The sequence below is a fragment of the Haemaphysalis longicornis genome, unplaced genomic scaffold, assembly GCF_048455015.1.
Source record: "Haemaphysalis longicornis isolate Haplotype H1 unplaced genomic scaffold, Haemaphysalis longicornis Haplotype H1 scaffold_1, whole genome shotgun sequence".
NCBI classification, from domain to species: Eukaryota; Metazoa; Arthropoda; class Arachnida; order Ixodida; family Ixodidae; genus Haemaphysalis; species Haemaphysalis longicornis.
Window position 1 is genome coordinate 317,434,149 of NW_027526203.1, and position 24,371 is coordinate 317,458,519.

The window sequence follows — 24,371 nt, forward strand, 5'->3', positions numbered from 1 at the left end:
TCCGTTCACTATCACCGAAACTACGCGCAATGAAAAATCGCGCATAATTGTTCCCTCTCAACTCGACCGCGGACAACGCGACGAAAGCTGCGCGCGCTCTCTCCCGGAAAGGGGGGCGGCTCGCGGGGCTTTCCTGGCTGCCTTCGATATATGACAGGCCGGGGAGTTTTCCCCTTTTCTCCGAAACGTGGAGGGGTCTATTTCCGGTTAGGTGCCACAAAAAGCAGGCACGGCTGCCTGCTCACAAGCGCGCGCTTGGGCTGGTAGGGCATCTTTGAAGCAATAAACGTTTGTTGTCGAGTGGTCTGGTTGAAAGGGAAGTATTGAGCTTATCATTCAAACTCCACGCGCACTCAAAGCACAAATTAACCGGCAAAACTGTGCCTACAGGTTGAGGCATAGAAGAGTGTCGCACACAGCCCCGACGGCAGCGGATCGTCACAGGAAATGGGAGAAATTAGCCACGAAGTTGACCAGTGACAGCCAATCGGACAGCCATGGCCCGAATGACGTCGTATAGGCCATGCCAGGGGTGCATAATGAGGAGAACCGAAGAGTGTGCGGTCGGTTTTTCCGCGTCTTTCACAGCGATTTGCGCGCTCACCGCTTCACGTGCACGTGTAATATTTGGCTCACGTATTCCTGGCAGTGTAATCTAAACGTCGCGCAGGTTTACTTGCACTGCTCAAAGAGTGTTGCAGGGTCCGTTTTAAAAACATCTCAAAACGTTTTCAAGTTTGAAAATACAGATGACTCTATCACACTTAGTCACAGGTTTCAACCAACTCAGGTACAAGGAACCGCTAAAAACTAGGGATGGGCAAATAGTGAATTTGAGGCTCGAAGTGAATAGTGATTTGATCGAACAATTGCGAATCAAACAGTTCGAATAGTTCACATAGCAAATTACAAAAATAAAAAGAGAAAGTTGTGGCCCGATTAAGAATTATAACTCGCATAGGCACAGCATTTTGCAAAACTATTACCAATTGAGTATTTATTCAGAAATCACATGCACTGTTTTCCTTTTCTGTATTCACAAGTTTTCGTGAAGAAATACTAGTTGCTCATCATGCTGTGGGAGAAGCAGCTCCCGCCGGCTGCTGACATTTCCTGCTGTCAGGAACGTCCTCTCACTTCTCGCCTGCGTGGCAGGAGTTGAAAGGTACCTTCGTGCCACCTTGGACAATGCTGGGCAAAGCCAGCTGCCATGGTTCCTCCACCACTCCAGACAGTTTTCAGACCGTGGGAGCACAGGGGCGCCCCAGTAGTCTGTCGCTTGTCTGTCACAGCTCAAGCAGTAGGCTGCCGTATTTAGTAGATTCTAATTTACGAAATTCTAAGCAGATACTGAAAAAAATGTAAATACTGGGTCCATGCCGTATTTAGTAGATTCTAATTTACGAAATTCTAAGCAGATACTGAAAAAAATGTAAATACTGGGTCCACTGACATTAGAAGATTTGTATTCAAGCGCAATTAGTAGTCGCCAAAACGGAAAAGTGACCCGCAGTTGGCTCCAGAGTTTTTAGCGCAACCTAGAAGCTCAGCTAAAAGAAGAGTACTGTAGCCCGAAGTATCCACGGCCGTAGCTAACCAAAGTGCAAATTATGAGCCACCAGATTGAACAGTTTTCTGCATATTCCATATCGAATCAGCCGTACAAGTGCACCAGCTTGGTGCTGCTATGTTGGCAGCGGTGTCGTTTCAGTGCCGCCTTTGAACAGAAAGTGTGATGGCGGCCGAGAGCTCATCGATTTTCTATGGAAAGCAACAACTTGGCACTAATGATAGACATGTTCACGTTGGCGGGGTCTTGAGACAAGCCTGGGATGACATCTCGAAAGGCTTGAGCGAAAAGCTTGGCTTTTGGCTGCCTATTCGGGAGCGCCGAATAATTCGAAAATATCGAATACCTGCATTCGGAATGAAGAGAACAACGAATAGAGAGCAATTCGATCGAATGTTCGACAACACCGAACATTCGCCCATCCCTACTAAAAACACACGCAAAATGCATGCTTTGCAACAAACTCTGCATAAGGATACACAATGAGCTCGCGCAACCACTGCTAAAATGCGCCAGCTTCCTTTGGTAACAGTAACAGGCTTCCCCACAGTGCACTTAGGCTGATCAAAGGAAGGAGGCCTTGCTGCAGCTGCACCTCTAGCCTTTGGACAACCACCATGTACTGATGTGGCCCCGCCAAGCCGACCTGGTCAACACCTTCAAGATAAAAAGCTCATAAACCACTTCGTACACTCATTTTTTCACATCAAATGACTGAGCACACTTGCCACACTACATTAGTAATAGCCCATTTTAGTATTTAAAATACTGAAAACAACAATAAGGTTGAGAAAATTTGTATTTCTACGACAGTTCGGGGGAGCTGCACAAGTTGAGCTATCACGAGTAGCCAGTACTGCTACAACACCATGAGAAAGCCTTCTACGTGACACGGAGGGGCTGAAGTCTCGGCAAACAATGCAGACGTCTCCTGTACAGTGGTCTCGACGCTTTCATCATGAAATGTCCTTAGGCATCACACACTCCCAGCAGAACCCATCTTGAAAAGCAACTCAACGTTTAGGTCTGTAATGTTACGTTAAACGCTGGCATGAAATATAAGGCATTATTTTTGTACATACACCTTCAGATTCTCATGGACATTAAAAATAAAATTCATGCATTGTCAGTACATGATTTGGGAAGAGGAAGCAAAGGACGGGAAGGGGAGGGGGGCTGTTAGGTTTTCAAATTCTAGGTCAAGTGTTTGTGCCTTGCTTGCATGGTTCCCTTCCATGGTTCCCTTCCTAAGTTTTCTTCCTAGAAATTGTATGGAAGTTCATAATACTGTTTTGTTTTTTTTTTGCTCAAGGGAACAATGATACCATTTGTCAGAATAGACATACCAAGACTAATGGTCAAGTATTTGTGCACAAGTATCTTGATGATACCATTACGGCTGGTACAAATTTAAGGGGTAATACAAATTCAAAAATTCCCCTGCCAAAGTGCATTGTGTACAATGGGATAGATTTCAGTGGTTACGAATGCATTCCCTTGCCATGATAGAAAACACTGAATCAGTGAAGGCTTCTATGGAAACAATACGTCCCGGAAACAGGTACACCTCAAATTCTAATGCATAGACACGCATGTTTTACTCTTTTGTTATGACTAGTATTAGAGACTGGAACCGGCTGCAAGAGACGCAAGTGTACTGTATGAATGAAGAATTGGTTTATTACAGTCTGTAAACCCCTGCTGCAATGACTTTTTGGCAAAGTGGGGCACTAACTGTATAAAGAATAAAGAATGCATTTAAGGGGGCGTGCCCCTCGAAACAACTTTTTTTTATTATTACTTGCACTGCAGATTTGAAGATTTAGACAGTAATAATTTTTTCTCTGCAGATTTCAAATATGCTATTAGTTTTTGTGTGGCTGTAATAGCTTTTGAGTTATATGTCATACACAACAGCAAATTGTACTAATTTTTGGGGAAACTTTTATATATAGCAAATGTTCCTAAACGTCATCTTGCTGTAGCTCATTTAATCCTTTGGATATCACAGAGCACAGCTATCTTGAGGAAAAGTTGTGTGCAAGAACTGGAAATACGTAAAAAAAAATTACGAAAGCCTAGCTAATTTTTCTTGCGATACCCTGGAAAAATACTGGTGCTTTCACATTTTCTTTTTTTGAAACATCTTAATTTCAAATGGATAACTGCACTCTAAATATCTTCAAGTATGCGTGTGCCAAATATCGTTTTTGTGGGTCAATCTTAAATTTCCAAAAGACTTTCCACAAAACGTGAAAGTTACCAGAAATTCGAAAATGAGAAACTCGACTTTGAAAGTTTCAGCCATTTGTATTCCCAGAAATGCAATTGTCACCGCACGAAACTTCGCCACAGTGAAGAGAACCTTTTGTACAAAGCATAGCAAGTCGTTAGAACCCTTCAGCACTGTAATTTTGACCGTTCAGAGTTGATATCACACCCACACTCACGGTGATCGGCGGCGGCATTAATTTCTCTTGAAAACCCTATTTTCGTATAGTCTGCTTAAAAAGAAAGCAACATGCAAAATACAACAGCTGAAATACGCGCGTGGACGCCGCAAGCGGTAAGCAAAAATCGGCAATTTTGAAACCGAAACCGAGGAGAGCGTGGCCATTGCAGTGACGCTGCAGCCGTCCAGCGAGCGGCCGGACGGTTTGCAGCTCGGGAGAAAATCTGCGCGCAAGCTCTACGCACGCACGGGGCAGCAAATGGGTGAAGCATGCGCAACAGAGCTCGACCGGTTCTCCAGATGCGTGGCTGGCCACACGAATAAGTCCCCGTCGGCTGGAACATTGCAGGCGCGTCATGGCTGTATGCACGATCCGCCGGCAGGTGCAGTGTGGTCTGCGGCAGAGCTCTTATGCTGACTGATTAACGAGGCGTTTCACGGGCTACCACTCGTGTCCCAGCTGATTGGGGGGTACTTACTACGCATTAAAAATAAATTTGGTCGAGGTGAAATTTGAGTGCAGTTGGCCTTTAAGCCTAGCAGCTGTAGGAGAGTTAAAGACGTCGGCCGTCAGAATAGCTTTCTGATGCACATTTTGCCACCTTTCTCGGTACTTGTGTACAGTTCTACACTTCCGGGCCTCAAAATCGCTTTTTCGGGCTGGCCATAACGCGGAAATGCGGAGAGAGCTTCGTAAAATGATCCATTAGTACTACTCGCGGACACACACGGCCAGTGGATCACACCGCCCTCATTTGCTGTCCAATGGCAGCCACGCTCTCTGTGGCAAGTGATTCAAAACGCTTGACATAAGCATTCTTTCCCTTGTTTTTCTTTGATTTTGTGCAGAAATATGAGACTACGGCCAGTAGAAAATGGAGAAGTCCGCCGCCACCGCACGCACGGCCGATCACAAACGGCGGGCAGCGCCGAGGTCTCGCGTAGGACGGATGCAAAGAGGGCGCACTTTTCACAACTTTTGGCTATTTCTCGCACCACCACTGTCCTCTTGCAAACATTTTTAACTAATTTCTCGTGCAAATTTCGACCCGATCTTTTCAGAAATAAATGTTTAAAGTCCAATCATAAAAATGCAATACAAAACAAAAAGTGAATTTTTCTAAAAATATCGAGCGTCAAACCCTTAAATACAAATTATATCGCATTTGACCACCAGAACCACCAACCATGTCAGGTTTCGTTTCATTTACCACCATAGACAATTAGCAATTGCCATTTTAAACTGAATAATGTGATGCACTGCTTTGTAGTCATTCAGCAGCATGCAGGGGTCCGAGAAAAAGGCAGTGGAATGAGTTGTGGTGCTAATTTCCTAAAACATTTTGCAGCACATTTGTATGCATGGATAAAACTACAGCCCTCGAAAGTTTCATTGTAGTGAGTATGCTAACGTAAAATTTGAAGGCTGTAATTAAGAACTTACCTTAGGAGCTTACCTTACCTTAGCAGCTGTAATTGCCTCAGGTGTGACGTTTTAAGCTCTTACGACCGGTTTTTACAATTTCGAATCACACCAATTGTAAGCTGCCCAACCAGAAGAAAGAATCGGCAGCTGCAAGGCCTGCGCTCAGATGGAATCTACAAGCGGCATCATATACCTCGCTTTCAGTAAAGTGCTGACGGCTCCCATTTCTCCGGTTTATGCCAATGCTCACCGTTCCTCTGTGGCCGTCCATTTACGCCCATATTTACTAAAGTATCTTGATTGCAATAAAAATGTCACGCAATAGGTACTTTGTTGAAAAACACACGGAGTTGCCGTGAATAATTTGTTTCTGAAGAAATTTACCATGTACTGGTCTATTATGACCACTTGTTTTGTTTTTGTGCCATAGCCATAACATTCTTCCAAAAAATCCGGCATGTGTAGAAGTTCTTCTGCGGCTTACTTATTAGCAGACCAGCAAAAGCTTTAGCAAAAATTTCTTCATGCCTTACCGCAAATTCTGGTAGAAGAGGTTATAGCTACAGCCAAGCTTTCTCTGTGTTCTAAAAACAAATTGCAGTATCACAGTCACCAACGTTGCTTACAGACCTCCCATAAATTTTGCTTCCGAGTATTCCACAAATGTTTTCAAAAAAAAAAAAGACCATGGAACATATTCCAAAAACTGCATACTGCGTTAGCACACAGGTGACTAATGTGACCAGAACAAATAAACAATAAAAGAATAACAACGATTGAAAGCAGACAGCTGTCACTATGAACAGTAAGGGATAAGCTCCAGGAACTGCATTCATTATTCTTTCCAAAGCTGTTAACTAAAATCGTGCAGGTGTGACACCGCCCCCCCTTCCCCCACGATCTACTTTACAAGGCTGCTAGTGATCAGAGTTACAGAACAGGATGCAAGGGCACAACTAAGGTGCCCCCATTTCAGACGTCAGTCTACACGGCACCTACTTCGCAATGTGCATGCGTTGCATACTGAGAAGTGGTGCACGCAGCAGTGAGACTTCAACAGGCGCACTGAAAACAGCCCACAAAGCCAGGAAGGGGGTGAGAATGTGGCATTTTAGAGGTGGGTGCACCTTGGCATCCGAGTCTTCGTTGATACGGTAGTGATAGACACGCCCCTCGCATCGCAGGGAAATGGAGCGCTGGCCAGGGCTCGACTCGGACTCTCGCACCAGGAAGCTGCCATTGATGCCACTGCTGAGCAGGTATTCGGCTGCATTCCGGGCAATGGGCCCATGGTACCACGAGTGCTTCTCCAGGCTGTTGACGGCCGTCACGTAGTTGGAAGGCACCCAGCCCACCTGCCCTGAGCGGCCCTGCGCTTCGCACCACTCGCCTGTCCGGTTGTACGACACCACCTTGACCTGCTCCCCTGCGAAATGTAAACAGTGCTGTCACGGGGGGGGGGGGAACTGACGGCCTCCAGAAAAGACATCCCAGTCCCTGGCTATGTCCAATTGCTACACGAGCAGGCACATTTGCAACCCAATTCAACAGAGTGTTGGCCGCCTGAGAAAATTCTCCCCCACCCTTATCCTTCAAAGGTGCTCAAATGGTGGAAAACCACCTCACCAATACCAGCAAACATGGTACCACACAAAACTTTGCCCACCAAATCAGAATATATGACATAGTTGAAGTGTCTCAAGCACTTTTTCTATCACTTGCAGGCTGAACACATGAATGTATAATATGCCACATTTGTTTCCCAGATATTTGAGCCCCCATCTAGAGTAAACTACAATATGTGGGGTGTCCCGAGCAGCGACGCCGAGCCACGCCAGTTGGTGTTGACACTAGGTGGCGCTACCACAGCATTTAGTAGCTGCCCTGGCACACTGAAACTACGCGTCTAGCCAAGCCCTCAGATCTTCTCCCAGGCCTCAATGTGGCGAGCCGTGGTGGTGGCAGGCACGTACCTCAGTAATGCCATCCACAATTTTGATTCCTCTTGTGAATTATGTCGTGCGCAGACACTTTTGAATGTCCATGGACTGTTCTCCTCCAGCCTATGTTTTCCTCAACTCACCACATACTGCCTGACAAACGAGTATTACACAGTTTTCGTGAACTGACAGGTGTTCAGCATGAACTGTCAGTCTCTACGAAGCACAGAGCCTCGCGGTTCGAATAAAAAACAAATTATTCCTCGTATTGCAGCATGATAGCATCTAATAGTGAGCCAACTCTGATGTATTATTCAGTGGATGTGCGCATTTTTAATGTGCACATCCACTGTTAACTGTTAGCTGCTAATTGTTAATAGTAATGTTAACGCTTGCATGTCGTGCTATTAGTCAAGCACCGCTGTGCATTGCTAATGATTGATTATGAGGCCTCACAAGCCGACACTACATGGGTGATGAGGCGCACCGCAGTGCAAGGCTCCGGTTGATTTTGACAACCTGGGGATCTTTAAGGTGCACCGAAATATCGAACAATCAACAATCGGGCTTTTTCACTTTTCGCGCCTCTATCAGAAAAGCAGCCACCGCTGTCAGGAATCGAACCCGCGTCCTTGGGTTTAGCAGCACAAGCATTGCTAATGGCACACTTTAACTGGTATTTGAAGAAACACACTCTCTCAATGTTTAAAAAACACTTCCGAAATCAACATTTGCGCAGATGACACCGGACGCATGTGCGCACATCCCCATCCGAGTTTCCTTTGGTCAGCGGTGGCGGCTGATCAGATGGAAGATTGCGCCCCTAGCGGCAGCCGAAGGCGCGCGGTGCGCCGGAAGCAATGGCACCTCTGCCCGCTCGGGACCCTCCCTTTATTCTAGTTCACTCTACCTCCCAACTATAACAGTGTTAGCAGTTCACACTGCATGCAAAGTAACGATAAAAAGCAGCCTGCAAAATATACACAAGACGCAGGACCCTTCATGATTTTTCTCCGCTTCGTCCCAGCTTAGTGCTGCTTATCAAAACGTGGCCTAATTTGTCCCACCTTGGCAGCATGTTCCATGAAAACTCCAACACAGCACATCTTGCTATTCCACATACACACTGGCAACCCCAAAATTATTTTGAGTGTGCTTTGCCAGGCACAGTGGAGGGGCCACAGCTATTGTGGTAGGGCAGGCTTTGAAATAAACAAAAAGGTTTAAAACTTGTCCGCGATTGAATGCTACTGTTACAAATGCTAGCAAAATGGTAGATTTTGAAGCTCCCATGACAACTAGGCTGGGGGGGTCCACCAAAAAGCCATCGCAAATAAACGCTGGAAACAACAAAATAGCCCAGGACTGCTATTGTTAGTAGGTTTCCATGCCACAAAGCCAATGACCAAAAGGCGCACCTTTTTTGAGGGAGAGCTGATTTTCGCCCCCTGACTGAAAATCGTAGAGGGCCACAAAGAGGAGAGGGTCCGGATCTTCCTCCTGGGCCAGCAGGTTCTCTTTGGACATCCATCGGGAGGCTCCCTCAGCCAGAAATCCCCGAAATGACCCAGGGTCGTCACCATCGGGAATCTCGGGCAAGGGTCGGCTCTGCAGCAGGGCTTCTGCAAGCGCAAAACAAACCTTTGTGACAGAGCACACTGAGCCCCCAAGAATAGTCCGGGTAACTTAAAAGTTATCAACAGGGCTCGAAAGATGCCACAATGAGAGGACTCTAGGTTGCCTTTCTTTAGTGTGAACAAGGGCACTTTAAATGTTTTCTCTTTAAACCTGCCATCAGCATGAAAAAATAGTCAAAAGAATGAGACTCATACCGGCATGCCTTAACTGTGCTAGCACGAAAACACTACTTGCCACAAACGCACCCTTGACACATCTGTGCCATGACAATGACACATGACAGGCAACACTGTCAAGCACCAGAGCGACCAACAAGTGCTTGTTTTACTGTAAAACCAAGCACCACGTATAAAGATAACGTATGACAGCCTTTTCTCATCTTGTTGCAAAACAAAGCAAGATGAGGGCAGGATAAGCAATCTATTTTCAAACAAATGCTAAGCTGGCCTACTGAGGCAATCTCCATTCAAAAGGTGCCTTAATTTAAGTACGCTCACTTTGGCCAAAAAAAGACCGACAGTCCTTTGGCAAGACAGTTGGCAAGTGCATGAGAATAGAACCTTCCAACTGAGAGAGCTAGCTGGCACGAAAACAGGCAAGCAAGCAAACAGGACCCTCCTCCCCACTACAACCCTCGTTGAAAACCCGTCCACCGTCGAGGGACCACTGTGGTAACAAGCCAGCAAGCAGCCATTAATCAATGCTTGGATGCAAGCTTGTAACTGGTGCGGCAGAAAAGAAAAGCAGTCCATCTCAATCTGCTGCCATGCCAATGCTCAGCCCTGCAGGTTTCAGCATTCCTAGCAAGATACAGAGTTCCTACTCGTTTTTCACCAATCGCCAGCACGGGCATGTGCATCTGACACAGCTGGGCATCGGGCAGTTTTTGTTGCTCCACACCAGACATTTCTCAAGATTTTTCTAGTGGCCTCCTTGGGCTGTCGCAACCGATTGGAAAAGCATCATTTCCAGGTCAGGGAAAATCAACACGGAAGGATGAGTTTATACACCACCTCCTGGACATTTCAACAGCCTCAAAAACTTGCTGACAAAACATCACAGGCACACCTACAAATAACATGAGCCATAGCAGTGGTCATGACGCCCACTTTGGAAACTGTGGGTCCAGAGTGGGTCCAGAAACTGTGGGTCCACAGAACCAAAAACTCACGAGTTGTGTTTTTAAAACCTGCATTTGAAATCTCCGCCCAACACGAGTTGGGCACCACTGAAAACACTGGTTGTTGTTCCCCAACATAGCATCTAACACTTACTTGACCTTGTTTGTGTACAGTGCTGCTGTCCTTTCTGATCCTTAGCACATGCTAGTTAACACACCTCTGTGTGCATACATGCAAATGTGTGTGCATGTGTGCGGGTATATGCGCATGAAATGTGTGTGTGTGAGAGAGAGAGAGAGAGAGAGAGAGAGAGAGAGAGAGAGAGAGAGAGAGAGAGAGAGAGAGAGAGAGAGAGAGAGAGAGAGAGAGAGAGAGAGAGAGAGAGAGAGAGGGAGGGAGAGAGGGAGGGGGGGAGAGAAAGAATTGTAAATGAGCAGTTATGCTCAGAGACCAACAGTGGGGCTTTCTGTGAAATATGCCACTTAAGCAATGTGCTACAGCAAATGCAAGTCAGCAATGTATCATGAAGTGTGCGATGGCTTGATTCACCCCAAATAGTCCTTGTGCCCACTCTGTGCATGCAAGAGCAGTGCTACTGGTCAGAGCAGCCAAAAGTTACCCCCACGGCACAATGTTGCCATGTCTTCAGGGCTACGCAATTCTAATGGTTATGGCAGACCAATACGCACCCAACCCCACAGTAAAATTGACACATGGCAGTCCACCTTTGCATACTCCATTATTACACTTACGCTTTTTTTCTCATCCAAACTCGGAGGTGCCTGTCCTCAACATCCCAGCGGGCATTACATGTTTAGCATCCGAAACAGTTCCTACGAGACCGACAAACTGTTGTACAGTGATGCAGCCAAGTGTCTTTAAATGGCCACATGGCTACACAAGCCATGTAGGTGAGCGTGTGTGCAGATAATTCTCTTCTCTCCGTCCCTGCATATGCCAAAGTGTCAAAACAAACATTTTGTGTTAAGGCAAAACCACCGCATGGCTCTATACTATGCCTTTAGACATAATGCGAGCAAGGTTCAAAATTTATGCAGAGCTCACTTCAGGCTCAGTTGCCAGCAATGGGTCCTTTCATTGCTCAACTGTAATCACTTGCCATACTTTTTTTAATGGTTTGAGGTCCACACTAACCTGACAAAGTGCAGAGGAAATTAAGATAGGCAACTCTGAACAAGCTTGTGTAGGAGTTATCTGAAGCAGAAGCTTGTGTAACAATTTCAATCCAGCTCTCTTTTAGCTTTAGGTACTTCAACAAAGTGAACTTGGTTTTCATGCAGACTTTTGCTCACTTCTGCCATCCTAGTTTAGCTAACCATTTTCTAATTGTTTATGTTATTGTTATTTCTGCAGCGTTTGCGCAGTGGGAGCGCCACTTGGTTATGCATGGTAGCAGGCGAAGCACCCCCAACTTTCCTTGCGTGCAGTGCCACACACACACACACAGACAATCCCGGGTGTTGCAAAGCAACACATTCTGGCCCGCATGGCATTTCTTTTCCTCTATGACGTTAAGTGAGAGGCTTCACACTCCAACAGAACAATGTTGCCTAGCAACAGCGTGTGCAATTGAAAAATGAATGTGCTCGTGCTTCAAGCAAGCAATATACACCCGCGATTCATATACACTCTTGTTCAAAGAAGTTTCCTTACAAACGTTTACTTTAGCATTTTGTTCAGCTTGCCACGAGTCGCATGAGGCAAAAACCAAAGGGGGGACAACAAGCACCAAGGGCAGCTATGAGAAACTCAGGTCAGTGAATACTCAATTTGTTCTTCAAATGTCTAGCCGATTTTTTTCTTCGGGTAGCAGTATATAGACTGGAGCTCCACAAATGCCCCCTTCACTACAAGCATGAGCACAGTGGGCCCTGTGTGGGTGCACAGGGTCAGACGCCCAAGAATTTGCACACACAGTGCACACACAGTGCATAATGCTCTGCGTTTGAGGTACAACGGTATCAAAAATTAAATTTGGGCAAATAACTATGCCACAAATGTATGCTGGGCAGGAAAAGGGGGGTAAGCGTGTGCTTTCTTCAAGGAACAATTCTGAAAAGGCAAAACTTGTTTGATTCAGCCTATATCTCATGACAGCAGTTTGCAGCAGTTCGGTAATTGTGCCATCATTGTGAAAGACCAGCAGAAACAGACTGGCACTTTTTTGCCTGCACCTGCTCGGCTGAAAGTGCTGGGAAAACCGTGAACTCATCCTGCACCACCGGTAACTAAACGGCCAACTTAAAATGAATGGCTATGTGCTGCACCACCTGAACTGGTTCACGCGTGCAGGTAGGTCAAACAGCCCTTATGACCAACAGGATGAAACAGGGGGGGTGAGCATTTAGCTGCTCTTTGAAACGTTCTCTGAGGCAGTGTTTTTTTGTTACTTCGCTTATAAATGGGCAACCTTTCCTACAACCTAACTCATCCTTTTTTTTTTTTTCTCTTTTCCAACAATAGGTCCAAGGATGGTTCCAAGTCTATGTCGTCTTGAACTGGTGTGACCATACAGAGCACAACTAAAAACGCTTCTTGAAAGGCGTAGGGGGTGTAACACGATAAAAAAAAAGTGATGGAAGGCAATATCAGAAAGCCTGGCAGCACATAGCATGAGCTGCATTTTGCACTGTAAGGAAAGAGTGCAACGATGGTAATACTGCCAAGGCTGACAGCCTCATGATATATTGTGCTAGAGCACCGAGAACTGCAACTCAAGTGCCATATCTGACGCGGCAAGGTTCCTGTGCACCACTTATGAGGTGGCAGTGTGCATTTGTAGACTACGAATGCAACAAGAATCAATCCAGCTCAGTTTTTACTAATGTACAAACTGACAGGTTCTCTTCTGCTTGTTTTGTGAGATGCTCATTGTCCAGCCACCTCTTGTGAACGCCTGGCCCCAACATCTCAGCTGAGTGACCAGAGGATGTCTACACCACTGAAATAGTGCCGCTTCCACACGGTTTGGTCCCCAACTTTATTGCTCCGCATCGTGCAGTACTGGAACTCAGCAGAATCAAAATTTGAACCAACAAGCTGACAGTAGTCTTTCTCATGAGTGTCAAAACGAGGCCCCTGTGAGGCCTGCGTATGCCGAGCTGCGACTCCAGCTAGAGCATCTGTACGTGAATTGACGAGTGTTTCGTTTTCGGTGGTGTGTAATCATCTGCCCTGTAAACACTTTTTTGTTCACGATTTGAACACAAAAAATCAGGCTCAGGCATAGCCCACAATACAGTGCAGGAAGAAGACTTTTCCCCAAGAGCAGTGGAGAGAAATTTCTTACAGCCCAATAAGAAAATTCTGCAATATTTCTTGTCCAGGTCCCTTGCCAGGACCTCTGGAAGCATGTCGTGTGCCCGGCATATTCCTTATAAATACTGTCAATGTTACAAGCACTATTTCTTTTACCTTGTTTACTGCAATCATGTCTGTCAAAAGAGGACCCTGCAAATTATTCACAACAAAAGCACCCAGACAAGGCTTACACTGGCCAAGGTGTAAACCTTATCGTAGTGCTTCACTAAAGCCAGTCAGAATGCAGTGTCGATGCAAACTTACCGTTGTTGCGCATTCCCTGCAGGAAAAAAACATGCAGTCACCTTGCAGTCACTAGGCTGCATGATGCCGTACCATAAAGTTCTGACACGGATAAGCCAACTAGTACCAACTACGCTGAAAGATTTCTAATTCGAGGTCCATAACTCAAACTGTGCAAAGCAGCAAGCTGCACGTGCAGCCGATTTCATCAAAGCCGCCGCAATGCTCGCGTGTTTCAACTTCCCGTCCCTTTTTGCAAGAGGGCCTTGGAGGAGCCTACATGGAGCGTGTGCTAGCGAAACACCATTATGGTGAGGTCATATCACTTTGCTCGCGCCGACTTCCGTGATGGCCCGGGAGAGTTAAAGAAACATGTGATGTCACTTAGTTCATGCAGTTTCTCTGGTGCCGTATGTATGGCGCAACCGGCCCAGCGGTCCCCCCTTTACGAAACTTTTTTTTGCTACCCCAACTTCGAAGCAAAAACTGATTAGGACTCGATTATTCCGCAAGAAAATGATCAAGCTACAATACGCCCCCGTGTTCAACCTTTCGAAAACGGGGAAAATTTCTCGACAAAACGAAATGGTTGCGACCTGAAAACAACGTAAGAGCTATTAGCCGGCGGCGTCGTTGACATGCCGGGACGTGAAGGCTTGCAAATAGAGCCCTACTTGTTGTCAATAGCAAATCTCGGGGAGCTCACACATGGCTCATCCTCATAATAAATCTAGGCCACAACCGTAGTAATACATAATGTCCAACCATTAGCGTATGGTAAAAAAATAACCAGCAAAAGCACTTAACGAATGACTCGAGATGACGGAAAAACATCCATCCGTCAAACGGCTAGGCCTAAGCTTCTCCGTAAAAACCCAAATTTGCTCATGCATATACGCTTCTCCGCCGTTCGGGAACAAAACACATACCGCTGTGCTCGGTGAATATGTTCGCCGACACAGAGGAAAGCCTGATGTCCTTCGCCTTTTGTTTCTGGCCATGTTTTGTCAGCTTGTTCCCGTGACTACTACTTCCAACGGATGACGCGCTTCCACGGTTTTCCTTGCCATGCTGCGCGCCCATATCCCGACGTCGGTTGCGGGGGGTGACGACTCCGCCCAGTCCTGGCGGATCCTGGCCAGCTACATCTTCATCGTGCAGGGCGGCCGGAACGAAGTCAACGCGACCCAACGAGCAGATCCGCCGTCATTCAATCGCCGACTGAGTCGGCCGCCATGTCTGTGATGGCTGCTCCGCTGCAGGAATGCATACCCTCGACCCGGAGGAGAAGGGCACCGCTCTCGTCGGGAGAGGTGCAACATGGGATGGGGGACTCCTCTCGTGTGCGGACGCCGCGAGCATGGCCTCGACGCCGGGCTTGCGTCGAGTTCTGGTCACCTTACCCATGGTCGCACTCTGACTATGCTGATTGGTTGCTGTTCGGTCGGCAGAGTTGCACATTGCGACGATAGCATCTCATAGCTGCGCGCCTGTCACAGGCGTAAACGTCAGCTCCGAAAATACGAAATGCAGGCGCTTTCAGCGTGGTTGTTGTGTTCTACTTCCGTAGAGAGCAACGCTAGGCAAAGGTGAATAATAATAGTAATAATACTAATAATAATACAGCCAATCAATCACTCATTCTTTTGGGTCTAACCTATCTGAATGCAACGTACGAGACAAAAATACAACACGCTGGTTAAGCATATTAAAGTCGTTAGACATTCAAAAATAAAGTCATTGGTTTTAAATGTTAAATCCAAAACAACCCAGGGCAAGTTGAAGGGGAACAAGTATTGCATTATCACAAATCTGTGTTATCACAAACGAGCTAACGATGTGCGAAAAAAAAAAAGCGTGAAATCAGAGAAAATTGTGATAGACGAGTGAATGACCCACAAACACACGCACACACAAAAATAGGTTGGAAATGCCTAGGTTTTTAATTTTGTAACGGCGCAATTGTGCTGTTTATACTATCGGTGAACATTCGTGTGCCCGCGCATGCAGTGATTTTAACATTGATTTTTTCTGGAAGACGGATCCTCTCTCAAGCTGTCGAAGGCGTGCGCGGATCTCCTTTTAACCATAGCAGAAGAAAAAGTTCCTCCATATTTTTAACCATCAGACGGTTGCATGACTACTTTCGGAGATATATTGTTAGTAGAATTTTGTGGCGATAATAAGGTTGCACCTAGATTTATATGTATCCCTTACTCGAATCAGGGAGAGAATTATAGGTCCATCCTCGCCCTGGTTAACTTTATAAACAATTCGTTAACATATCTTCGAAAGCAGCCACGTGAAGGTTAAAAGCGAGATCCGTACACGCCTTTGACAGTTTGAGAGAGTGGGGGATGTGACTGGAACTGACTGCAACAATACTGACCATATTTAACCAGTGAATTTGGGTACGTATATATTTCTGGATAGAGTGTCTCAAAAACGGAGCAAGTCTTTCGAAGCTACAGTGCTGTTTCTTTAGTGTGAATATAAAAGTACCAACAGATATGCGTCTCCCATCGGACGTACGATGACCAATCCTCTAAATACACCACTTCGAAGAGAAAACTGCAGCATTTTCACACTAGACAAACAAGATTCCCACCCAACGTTGGAACAAATGATAGCCTTAGGCTGCCTAGGAGACTCCTCAACTGAGTTCGACACCCACAAAGGCAGCGCTGCCTTTGTGGGTGTCGAACCCCCGTGAAAATATATGTTTTTTTCTAGCTGGATTATTGAACCAGAAATTTCTTCTAGCTAGAAATATTCTAGCTAGAAGAGGCAAATTTCTAGCTAGAAATAGCAGATTTCTAGCTAGAAATAGCAGAATTTCTAGCTAGAAATTCAATTTCTAGTTCATTTCTAGCTGGATTGATATTTACTTCTAGCTAGCATTTGTCAGTCCAGCTAGAAGGAAAAAAACCGCAAGCTGGAAATAATCGTTTCTAGCTAGACAAAGAATTTTTCTAGTTATAAAGTTGTCGATTCCAGCTAGAATCTAATAATCTAGTCAGAAATGAAGCTGGAAATTATGATGTCTTGCTAGAAATGCTCTTTCCACTTTCACGGGGTTGCATGTCATAGCGTCGCTAGATGCCGAAAATGGCTTTGATATTGTAACCCACTCATTCTGGTTCGACCTGGTGATGAGAGGTATCGCAAAGGCTGCGCAGGACTCCAAGCAGCCCATCTTACAGTGGACGCGAATCTCAAACCATCCGGAATGCTCGCCTCAGCAGATAGAAATCCCACATCCTCCTCATAGGCGGCAAACCCCATAAACGAGACAAGAGAGCTGGATCCGTCACTTGGGCATTCCGTCAGCCCATGGAGCACTATCACTCGCAGGGTTAAATCATCTCAAGGAAAGCTGGGACGCCGCCCTTCAACTGATCGGCACAGTAAGATGGAAATTTGGCGAGGCCTGCTCATATATCATACGCTTGGTGGGTCATGCTGTATTTCGCAAATCACCTACAGGAGCTCATGTTTCGATCTGAAGTCCTTGAATGTGAACGATTTTCAACGTTGCGCACCTTCATGGAGAGGGCGGCGGCGTAAGGCTTGACCGACCTTTCTGGCAGTGGTGCTGTGGGGGGAGGCGTTTATTTGGTAGAGAGCATAACAATTATCTCTATAAGGAGTTTGGGAAATGTTTGAACACATCCTATTTTTAACCTTCTGGAGTTTGTGGAATAAAATGCAATCATTTGTGAAGACACTACCTTGCGACCACCTTTGAAATTCGCCCAAAATATTGTCGTGCATACCTAGAATATTCGGTTATGCATTTCATAAGCTTCTACGATACCAGCAAGTTAGCTTGATGGGTTACGGCTGGCGCAAACAGCTAGAAAGATTCCATCCAATTAAAGTATAATTGTCTCTTCTAAAGCGACGTAACCTCCTGTCCGTTAGGAATTAGTAACTCTCGGCAACCCATTTGTACTTCATATGCGTTCCTTGACGACTTTCAAACTATGTTTTTCTCCTTGATTTACTGTATGCCGATAGATGTACCGTACTCTGTACTATTCAGAGTATTAACGACGTGCCGACTCTGCAGCATTAGTTATGTAGCGTATTAACCTGGGGAATTTTTCGAACTCACCATTTTCGAATATCAGCTATTCACACGCACATACATTCGTTCCCTAACATGAAACGTTCAGTACGTTTCTAGGAAGTAACTTCGTGGGAACACTAGAAGTTACAGGAAATTTTATACAACTTTTTTAAACATGAACGACTGGACGCTCCTCCTTACGTAAGCCCGCACCCATGTCGCCAGAAAACGGCTGTCACATTTATAACGTCTCGTCGAAGAGTCGAGATGACCAGTGTTATACGCGACTGCTGGTTACGCCTAATTACGCGACTGTTCCATGCATTCCCAACGTCCTTGAATCGAAATGGATGGATGGGGATGGATGGATGGATGGATTGACGGGCGGGTGGGTGGGTAGGTGGAGGATGAGGGGGGGGGGGGGTGCATGGATAGGTGAGAAAGCGAGAAGAAAAAGTTTATTGAACGATTCATGTCTGAATCATGGCAGTTTAGTTCATTCCGAGATAGCAGTGAAGAGCATATACGGTTGGTGACGAAGGTGGGCGCTGGTTCAACCCAGAAGCTTGTGATCCACGAGAGTCGGGGACATAGCCGACATAGCGTTGAACGAAGGTTCGCAGGTAGAGTGACCCCCCTCTCCCAGAAATATGGTACGTTCCTGGGAGAGCTGTTCCTGGGAGAGCTACACTCTAACGAAATCCCGTGGTTCAGCTTCACGGCTTCACCACAATGCGCTCGGCTGACCAATGAATGCCACCAACAAAGCGCATTCGGCGAATCACAGCGACCTGCCGCTGTGGCCCTGCGCAACGCAGAACTGCCCGCTTGTATTGTGTGATGCCACCGCGCCGATCGCATTTCTTGAGTCATATTGTACGATCATCGTTACCGTTCGCCGAACGTGCCTTTTCCACTTCAAGAACAGCGCTAGTAGCGGCGATTATGAAACTCACAATTGATGGCTCTTTCGACCACGACCACCGGTGACGCTCTCGTGCAATATTGCTAATCGCAGGGAGCGTTCGTGAGTATAGCTAAGAGGCTTGCTTTTCATGCACATCGCGCTTCGCTTTCTAAGGTTCATGCGCAAAGGTCGCTCTTTGAGTGCGCTGTTGACGAATTTTAGTCCATTCCCCAATGCCAAAGATTGGCCGTGCAATGACTCAGCGTTTAGCAGTGGCCACCAAATGTCGACCAGAATCTGTTTGAAGTTCGTCTAGGTGTGCCAACGGCATCCTTGAGAAGCCGCAACTGCGATTAGAGCAAGCCACCAAAAGTAATGGCGGCGCCTGCATGCGCCTGCGCAGATAAAGATCGTGCGTGTTGGTGCATAGCCTCCTATATAGGGACCGGGCGGCCGTTGTATGGCACCACCGTCGTTTCAGCGAACAGCGCCGCCCGTGGCGAACCGCTCGTCAGTGGAATGCCGGTGGCGGTCAGCGCAGCGTAGTTGTGCATGGCTTTCTGTGGTTTTTGTGCGGTGCGGCTTGCAAAGCGTACGTAACCCCACGGGCATTTTTCAGATTGGTGAATCTTGAGCGTGGATGTGACGTTTACGAGGCATGCCATGTGTGTTATTTACGCCCATACTCAGTATTCACAAATAGCAGACGACGCTCAATGCGCCAAGCTGGAAGTCAAGCTGGAAGTGAAAGTTCGTTGCTTCATGCAATTTTTTCATGCCTGCAATCAGTTTCGCGAATCGAGGAGTATATTGCCGCTAAATGCTCCCACAAAGCCGGTGTGTGTAACCGATCTAGGAATGCTGCGGCGCTGGCCTTTGGCAGTTGATGACGAAACGGCGTCGACGTCGTGCACAAGCGAAAGACGAAGTTGGCGGGTGTTTTCGAAGATTTACCTCAAAAGAGAAATTGTGACGGATGACGCTTCCGTAAATTCATTACCTACGGCTGAAACGTGTTTAATTTCACAGAAATGCTCTTACTACAGTCATCGGTAATCGTTGATAGAATAAATACCGCATGATAGTAGAACGTTATTGCTGGTCGTGGAGAAACATTGCTTTACAAGAATTGCAATGGTTTCTGGCTAGTTGGTAAATGGTTTTTCAACAACCAATTCCTGCGTGGCTGAACGACGCAAGACAGGAGGGTGCCCGAAACTTGTACTCAGCTTCACAACTGAATGCTGCGGTCGGTTTAAAGCTGCCACCTACGATTGAAAAATCATGCACACCTCCGTTTAACGACGATGATGGTTTATCGCAAAGCTCTATCGTATGGGATTCCTTGGTTGCCTCCTGGATTTAACCTTTGACTAGTTAAGCGTCGAATTTGACCAGCACGCAGTTTGGTCTTTTGATCGCAGGGTCTTTGACTTTGACCATTTACCATTCGATTTCGCACGAAGAAAGCTTTGTGTTCAACCATCATAATCATTAGATGGAGGGCTAGATGATTTTGCTGTTTAATTTTGAACTTCCATGCCCCCTCTCCAAATATAAACTTTTTCCAGCGTGTGGGAAATGTGTCTGTGGTGGAGGAGTCGGGCTCATGCGTCCATATTTGAGGCAACTAATCGCGCGTTTTTGGTGTCTTCACCAGGCATTACGAGATTTTTTTAGGTACTCTGTAAAGAATACTTAAGCATTAAAAAACACCGGCTGACGTTAACACTGCCACATTTTTTAACTATCGGTGCCAGCCTTTATTCTGCGCAGGTGGTAAAACGGGAAGGGGAGGAGGGGTGGTTTGTAGCTTGGGCTTTTGAGTTGGTGAATAACTTCGGCTCTTGATGAAATGACCACCACAAACGTGGGATTTCCACTTCGGCTTTCATACGCTTATGCTGTCACAATGTCGCTCACCAAAACCGAAGGTACAAAGATTACGGTTACGGAAAGTGTAAACTACCGCAACATTTCTACGTCTACACGGTAATCCATCTCGTATGCCGGTGCCTTTCTATTTAAAGCACACGTATCGAGGTATCCCAGCGCTAAGGCTGGCGTGGAAACCGTAGTCATTGAAACCAGTGAAGATAATTTAAAGTGGTAGAAATGAATTCTAATATTGCTAATGGTTTTATTCCTACTCAGATCGCGCGGAGCCAGGCGCAGAGCGCTGCAAAAAGCGCTCGTGTCGTTGTAGCGCTTCCCAAACTTTACAAGCATCCCATAAGTTTGCGTAGCCGTTAGAGCATTTAAGAAGAAAATAATACTAATAATAGTAGTTTTATTCGTACTCAGAACGGGTGGAGCCAAGCGCAGATCGCTGCAAAAAGCGCTCATGCCATTGCAGCCGATACCCAACTTTAGACGCGTCCGACAAGTTTACGTAATCATTACTGCATCTAAGAACCCAACACACCTGTCTAGACTTTGTTTCATCTCACATGTCTGCTCACAACGCCACCAAAACATACAAAGCACCGAAGCAAACACGACAAAAACAACGGGAGGCTGTGTAGTCCAATGCACCGGCTCATTCCACTGACGAGCGGAACGCCGAGTGGTGGCGCCACCCGTACAGCTGCCCGGTCCCTATACAGGAGGCTATGGTTGGTGGCATGCATTGGTCAGCCGAGGGCATTGCGGTGAAGCCGAGTCACGGGATTGCCTTAAAGGGACCCTGCTACACTCGTGGTAAACGAATTCACTCCCTCCTTCGCGTCTGGAGCCCCGAGAAAGCTGTAGTTATCGCCACCACGGAGCAGCACTGCGTGATTTGCTCGTCCCAGCAGATATGCCTTACATTTCTGCTTAGCTTTTGTGGCTTTATTTTTAAAGTGGGTATCGAATGCATTCACTGATGCAACTGAAGCCGCCCAATAGCCGCTACACCACTGTAACGACGTAATTCCAGCGCTCGAAGAACTCCAAGACCGGGAAAGAAAGAAAAATATTTTGGGCAAGTTTATAAACTAACTGATGGACATAGAGAGGTAATCTTTGGCTGAGGTACTTTGCTACCCCCTAATCTAAGTAATTTACGTGTCGGTTGGCTACGTTGCGCAAGCATTTAAGATTTCGAAAAAAAGATGAAAAAAGGGTTGCAGGGTCCCTTTAAAGTATAGGTCAATCCACCTGACCCATACTCTACCCCCCTCAAATTAACACCCTTAAGCCTAGCAGATTTCAGTGCTTCTTTTCAAGCACACTGTTTCGTCGAATAATACGATTTCACTGCGCGCGTTCACTCGTACTTGAAATTGTAAGATCCACGCTGCTTCACTGCCCTTCGACCATCCGCTATAAAACTCTTTGAACGAATTTGTAGGAATAGCCAAGCCGAACAAACCAACTGATACGGACCCGCCACGGTTGCCGCATCAATAGAGTGTTTTTTTTTTGGTGCGTTAAATTCGAAATTTCGCCGCTCATGCACCCGTGGGCCCTTTAATCTCCTGGAGCAGGAAGTGACACTCGTCAGCTCCTGCCGGCCGCAGGAAGCAAGTGAAACTGGCGTGCGTGTACGATAACAAACACGACAAGCTGTAAGCGGCGGCCGGCATCGATAACACCACGGCGTGGGGAGAATAGATAAAAACAGACCACTGACGAATAAGGTGCCGCAGCTGCCATGAGCGCCTTATCTTTCTGCACTGTGCTGTCAGAGCTGCCGCAAGCGTTTTACAAGAATTTTGCGAGCATTTTCACGCGTCGGGGTTGACCAAGCAACGCAGGGATCGAACAAGATTGATTGATTGATTGCAGGGTTTAACGCGCCGACGCTACGCAGGCGATGAGGCGCGCCGTAGTGGAGGGCTCCGGATTAATTTTGACCACCTGGGGATCTTTAACGTGCGCCGAAATCTCGTACACACGGGCGTTTTTGCTTTTCGCCTCCATCAGAAAAGCGACCGCCGCGGCCGGGAATCGAACCCGCGACCTCGATCGAACAAGATACTCGAATATACACACATGGGCAGTTGGCAAGGGGTCCTATTTCATTAACAAAGCGCAGTAGAACAACCCTGATCTGTTAATCACAGAGGGAGAAAAAACAAAGCGCCGAAGGTGAGGAAATTAAAGCGCCGAAGGTGGGGAAATTTGCCACCGTATAGGTGTAAATATATAAACATGGGCGTTATAGCAGGACGGACACTTTTCGGCGTAAGCACCTCAAATGCTAAACAACCACGCATAAATTTATAAGAAACATTACACTGGAATGGCTTAAAAAAGTTTATATAATAAGTTGGAGACAAAGACCGCATAAAATGCGTGCCGAAGTGGGCAAAAAATGTAAAGCAAACGAAGGGGCACGGGTGGTGCTAGCATGCAGAAGCAAAAATGAAGCGGTCTTGTTACTGAATGAGAACGAAACGAAATAGCACTTTATGCGAACGCTTTAATTAAGCTCTATGAAGTGATGCATCAACCTCCCTGCTGTATATGCCTTGTTTCGCGGAAAAGCAGGGAAAGTAATTGTTTTTCGTTCCCAGCCACTTAAATGCTCGTTGAAGAAGACGCGAAAAGAGGGAGACGACTGAAAAGATGAGCCCCCAGACGCGGGCAGCGCAATTTAGGTGAATTTGTGTGCTTGCCCACGAACTGGCTTCTAGAAAATATGCAAAAATGATGGGTTACCACACGTACTTCCCGCTCCCCCGAACGCCGGCTCTACACGAACCATACGTACCATGTATGGCCTCTGGACCAATCGGAATGCTTGGATAAGGTGAAACTTGCGTGCTGAAGGGAGTTGTATGTTTGAGGCCAAGGCGCAGTTTAGGCAGCCTGGCTGAGCATGCATCTCTGTACGGACATAGAACGGATGTGTGTGAACTGTTGTGGTTTTTATGTTCACTCCCACGCGTGAACTATGGTGTCTGAGTCTCGTGCCACGGGCATTATTGTAAAGGACCTTCGGTGCGGTGTACTAGTTGTTTTGTGAACTTATCTGATCTTCACTACCTTTCCACTGTGGAACATTGCGTAAATCCTGTGCTCTGTCGACCCGTGTAGTAGCTAACTACAGCGGGTCCTGGCTATAACTTGTGTTTAATAAATTCTCTTTATGTGCAAGAGAGGATTCGCTCGTCCGCGCTATGAACCTGCGGCAAGCCGTTATTCTATGCGTGGAGGTCTGTGATGCTCCCGGCGTTCTAAAAGAGTTCAGATTTAATAGAAGGAATTTGTTCACATCCCCAAACGGGGCAGAAAAGCTACACTACTTCACTGGGAGGGCGGGCGAGCACGCACGCACGCACGCACGCACTCATGAAAAAGCCATGCTCACAACAAACCAATTACACACAATCCTAAACTAAATCGTTCCTGAAATACGCCAGCCTGAACGCGGTCTGTCCCCTGGGCTGACCAGCTTCCTGTGAAGTCCACACAGAAGGCTCGCGATCTCCGCATTCGAGAAGAAGGCGACTCGAGCTAAAGGGCTGTCTAAATCACAAGTGCATCCTCTCTTTCTCTCCCCGCATGCGAACTGGTCATAACGATAGGCGTTCCAGATAATTTAAACTAGAGTGAGGATGACGTTTCGAAGGTGATGACAACTCATAATAATGATGGATGCAGCTTCCCATTCCTCTCTTGGTAGTAGGTTTTGTCTTCTTCCTCTACCTCTTTAAGCACTTGAGCGAGAACATTCCAGCCATTTTGTACTT

The 24,371-nt window shown here is 46.5% G+C and overlaps 1 protein-coding gene across 2 annotated transcripts in view; it reads right to left on the reverse strand.

Moving 5' to 3' along the window:
* The window catches only part of Abl (tyrosine-protein kinase Abl), a 44,637-nt gene extending 29,636 nt beyond the window's left edge, over positions 1-15,001 (reverse strand). Inside the window, exons 1-3 of one of the 2 annotated variants that reach the window (XM_077682291.1) lie at positions 14,641-15,001; positions 8,807-9,010; positions 6,576-6,874 (exon numbers count right to left, since the gene is read on the reverse strand). In XM_077682291.1, coding sequence (XP_077538417.1) covers positions 6,576-6,874; positions 8,807-9,010; positions 14,641-14,794 — 657 coding nt within the window. In that variant the 5' untranslated portion in view covers positions 14,795-15,001. The remainder of the gene's footprint in view (positions 1-6,575; positions 6,875-8,806; positions 9,011-14,640) is intronic. The other variant, XM_077682292.1, reaches the window with a different exon arrangement.
* Between the last annotated feature and the right edge of the window lie 9,370 nt (positions 15,002-24,371).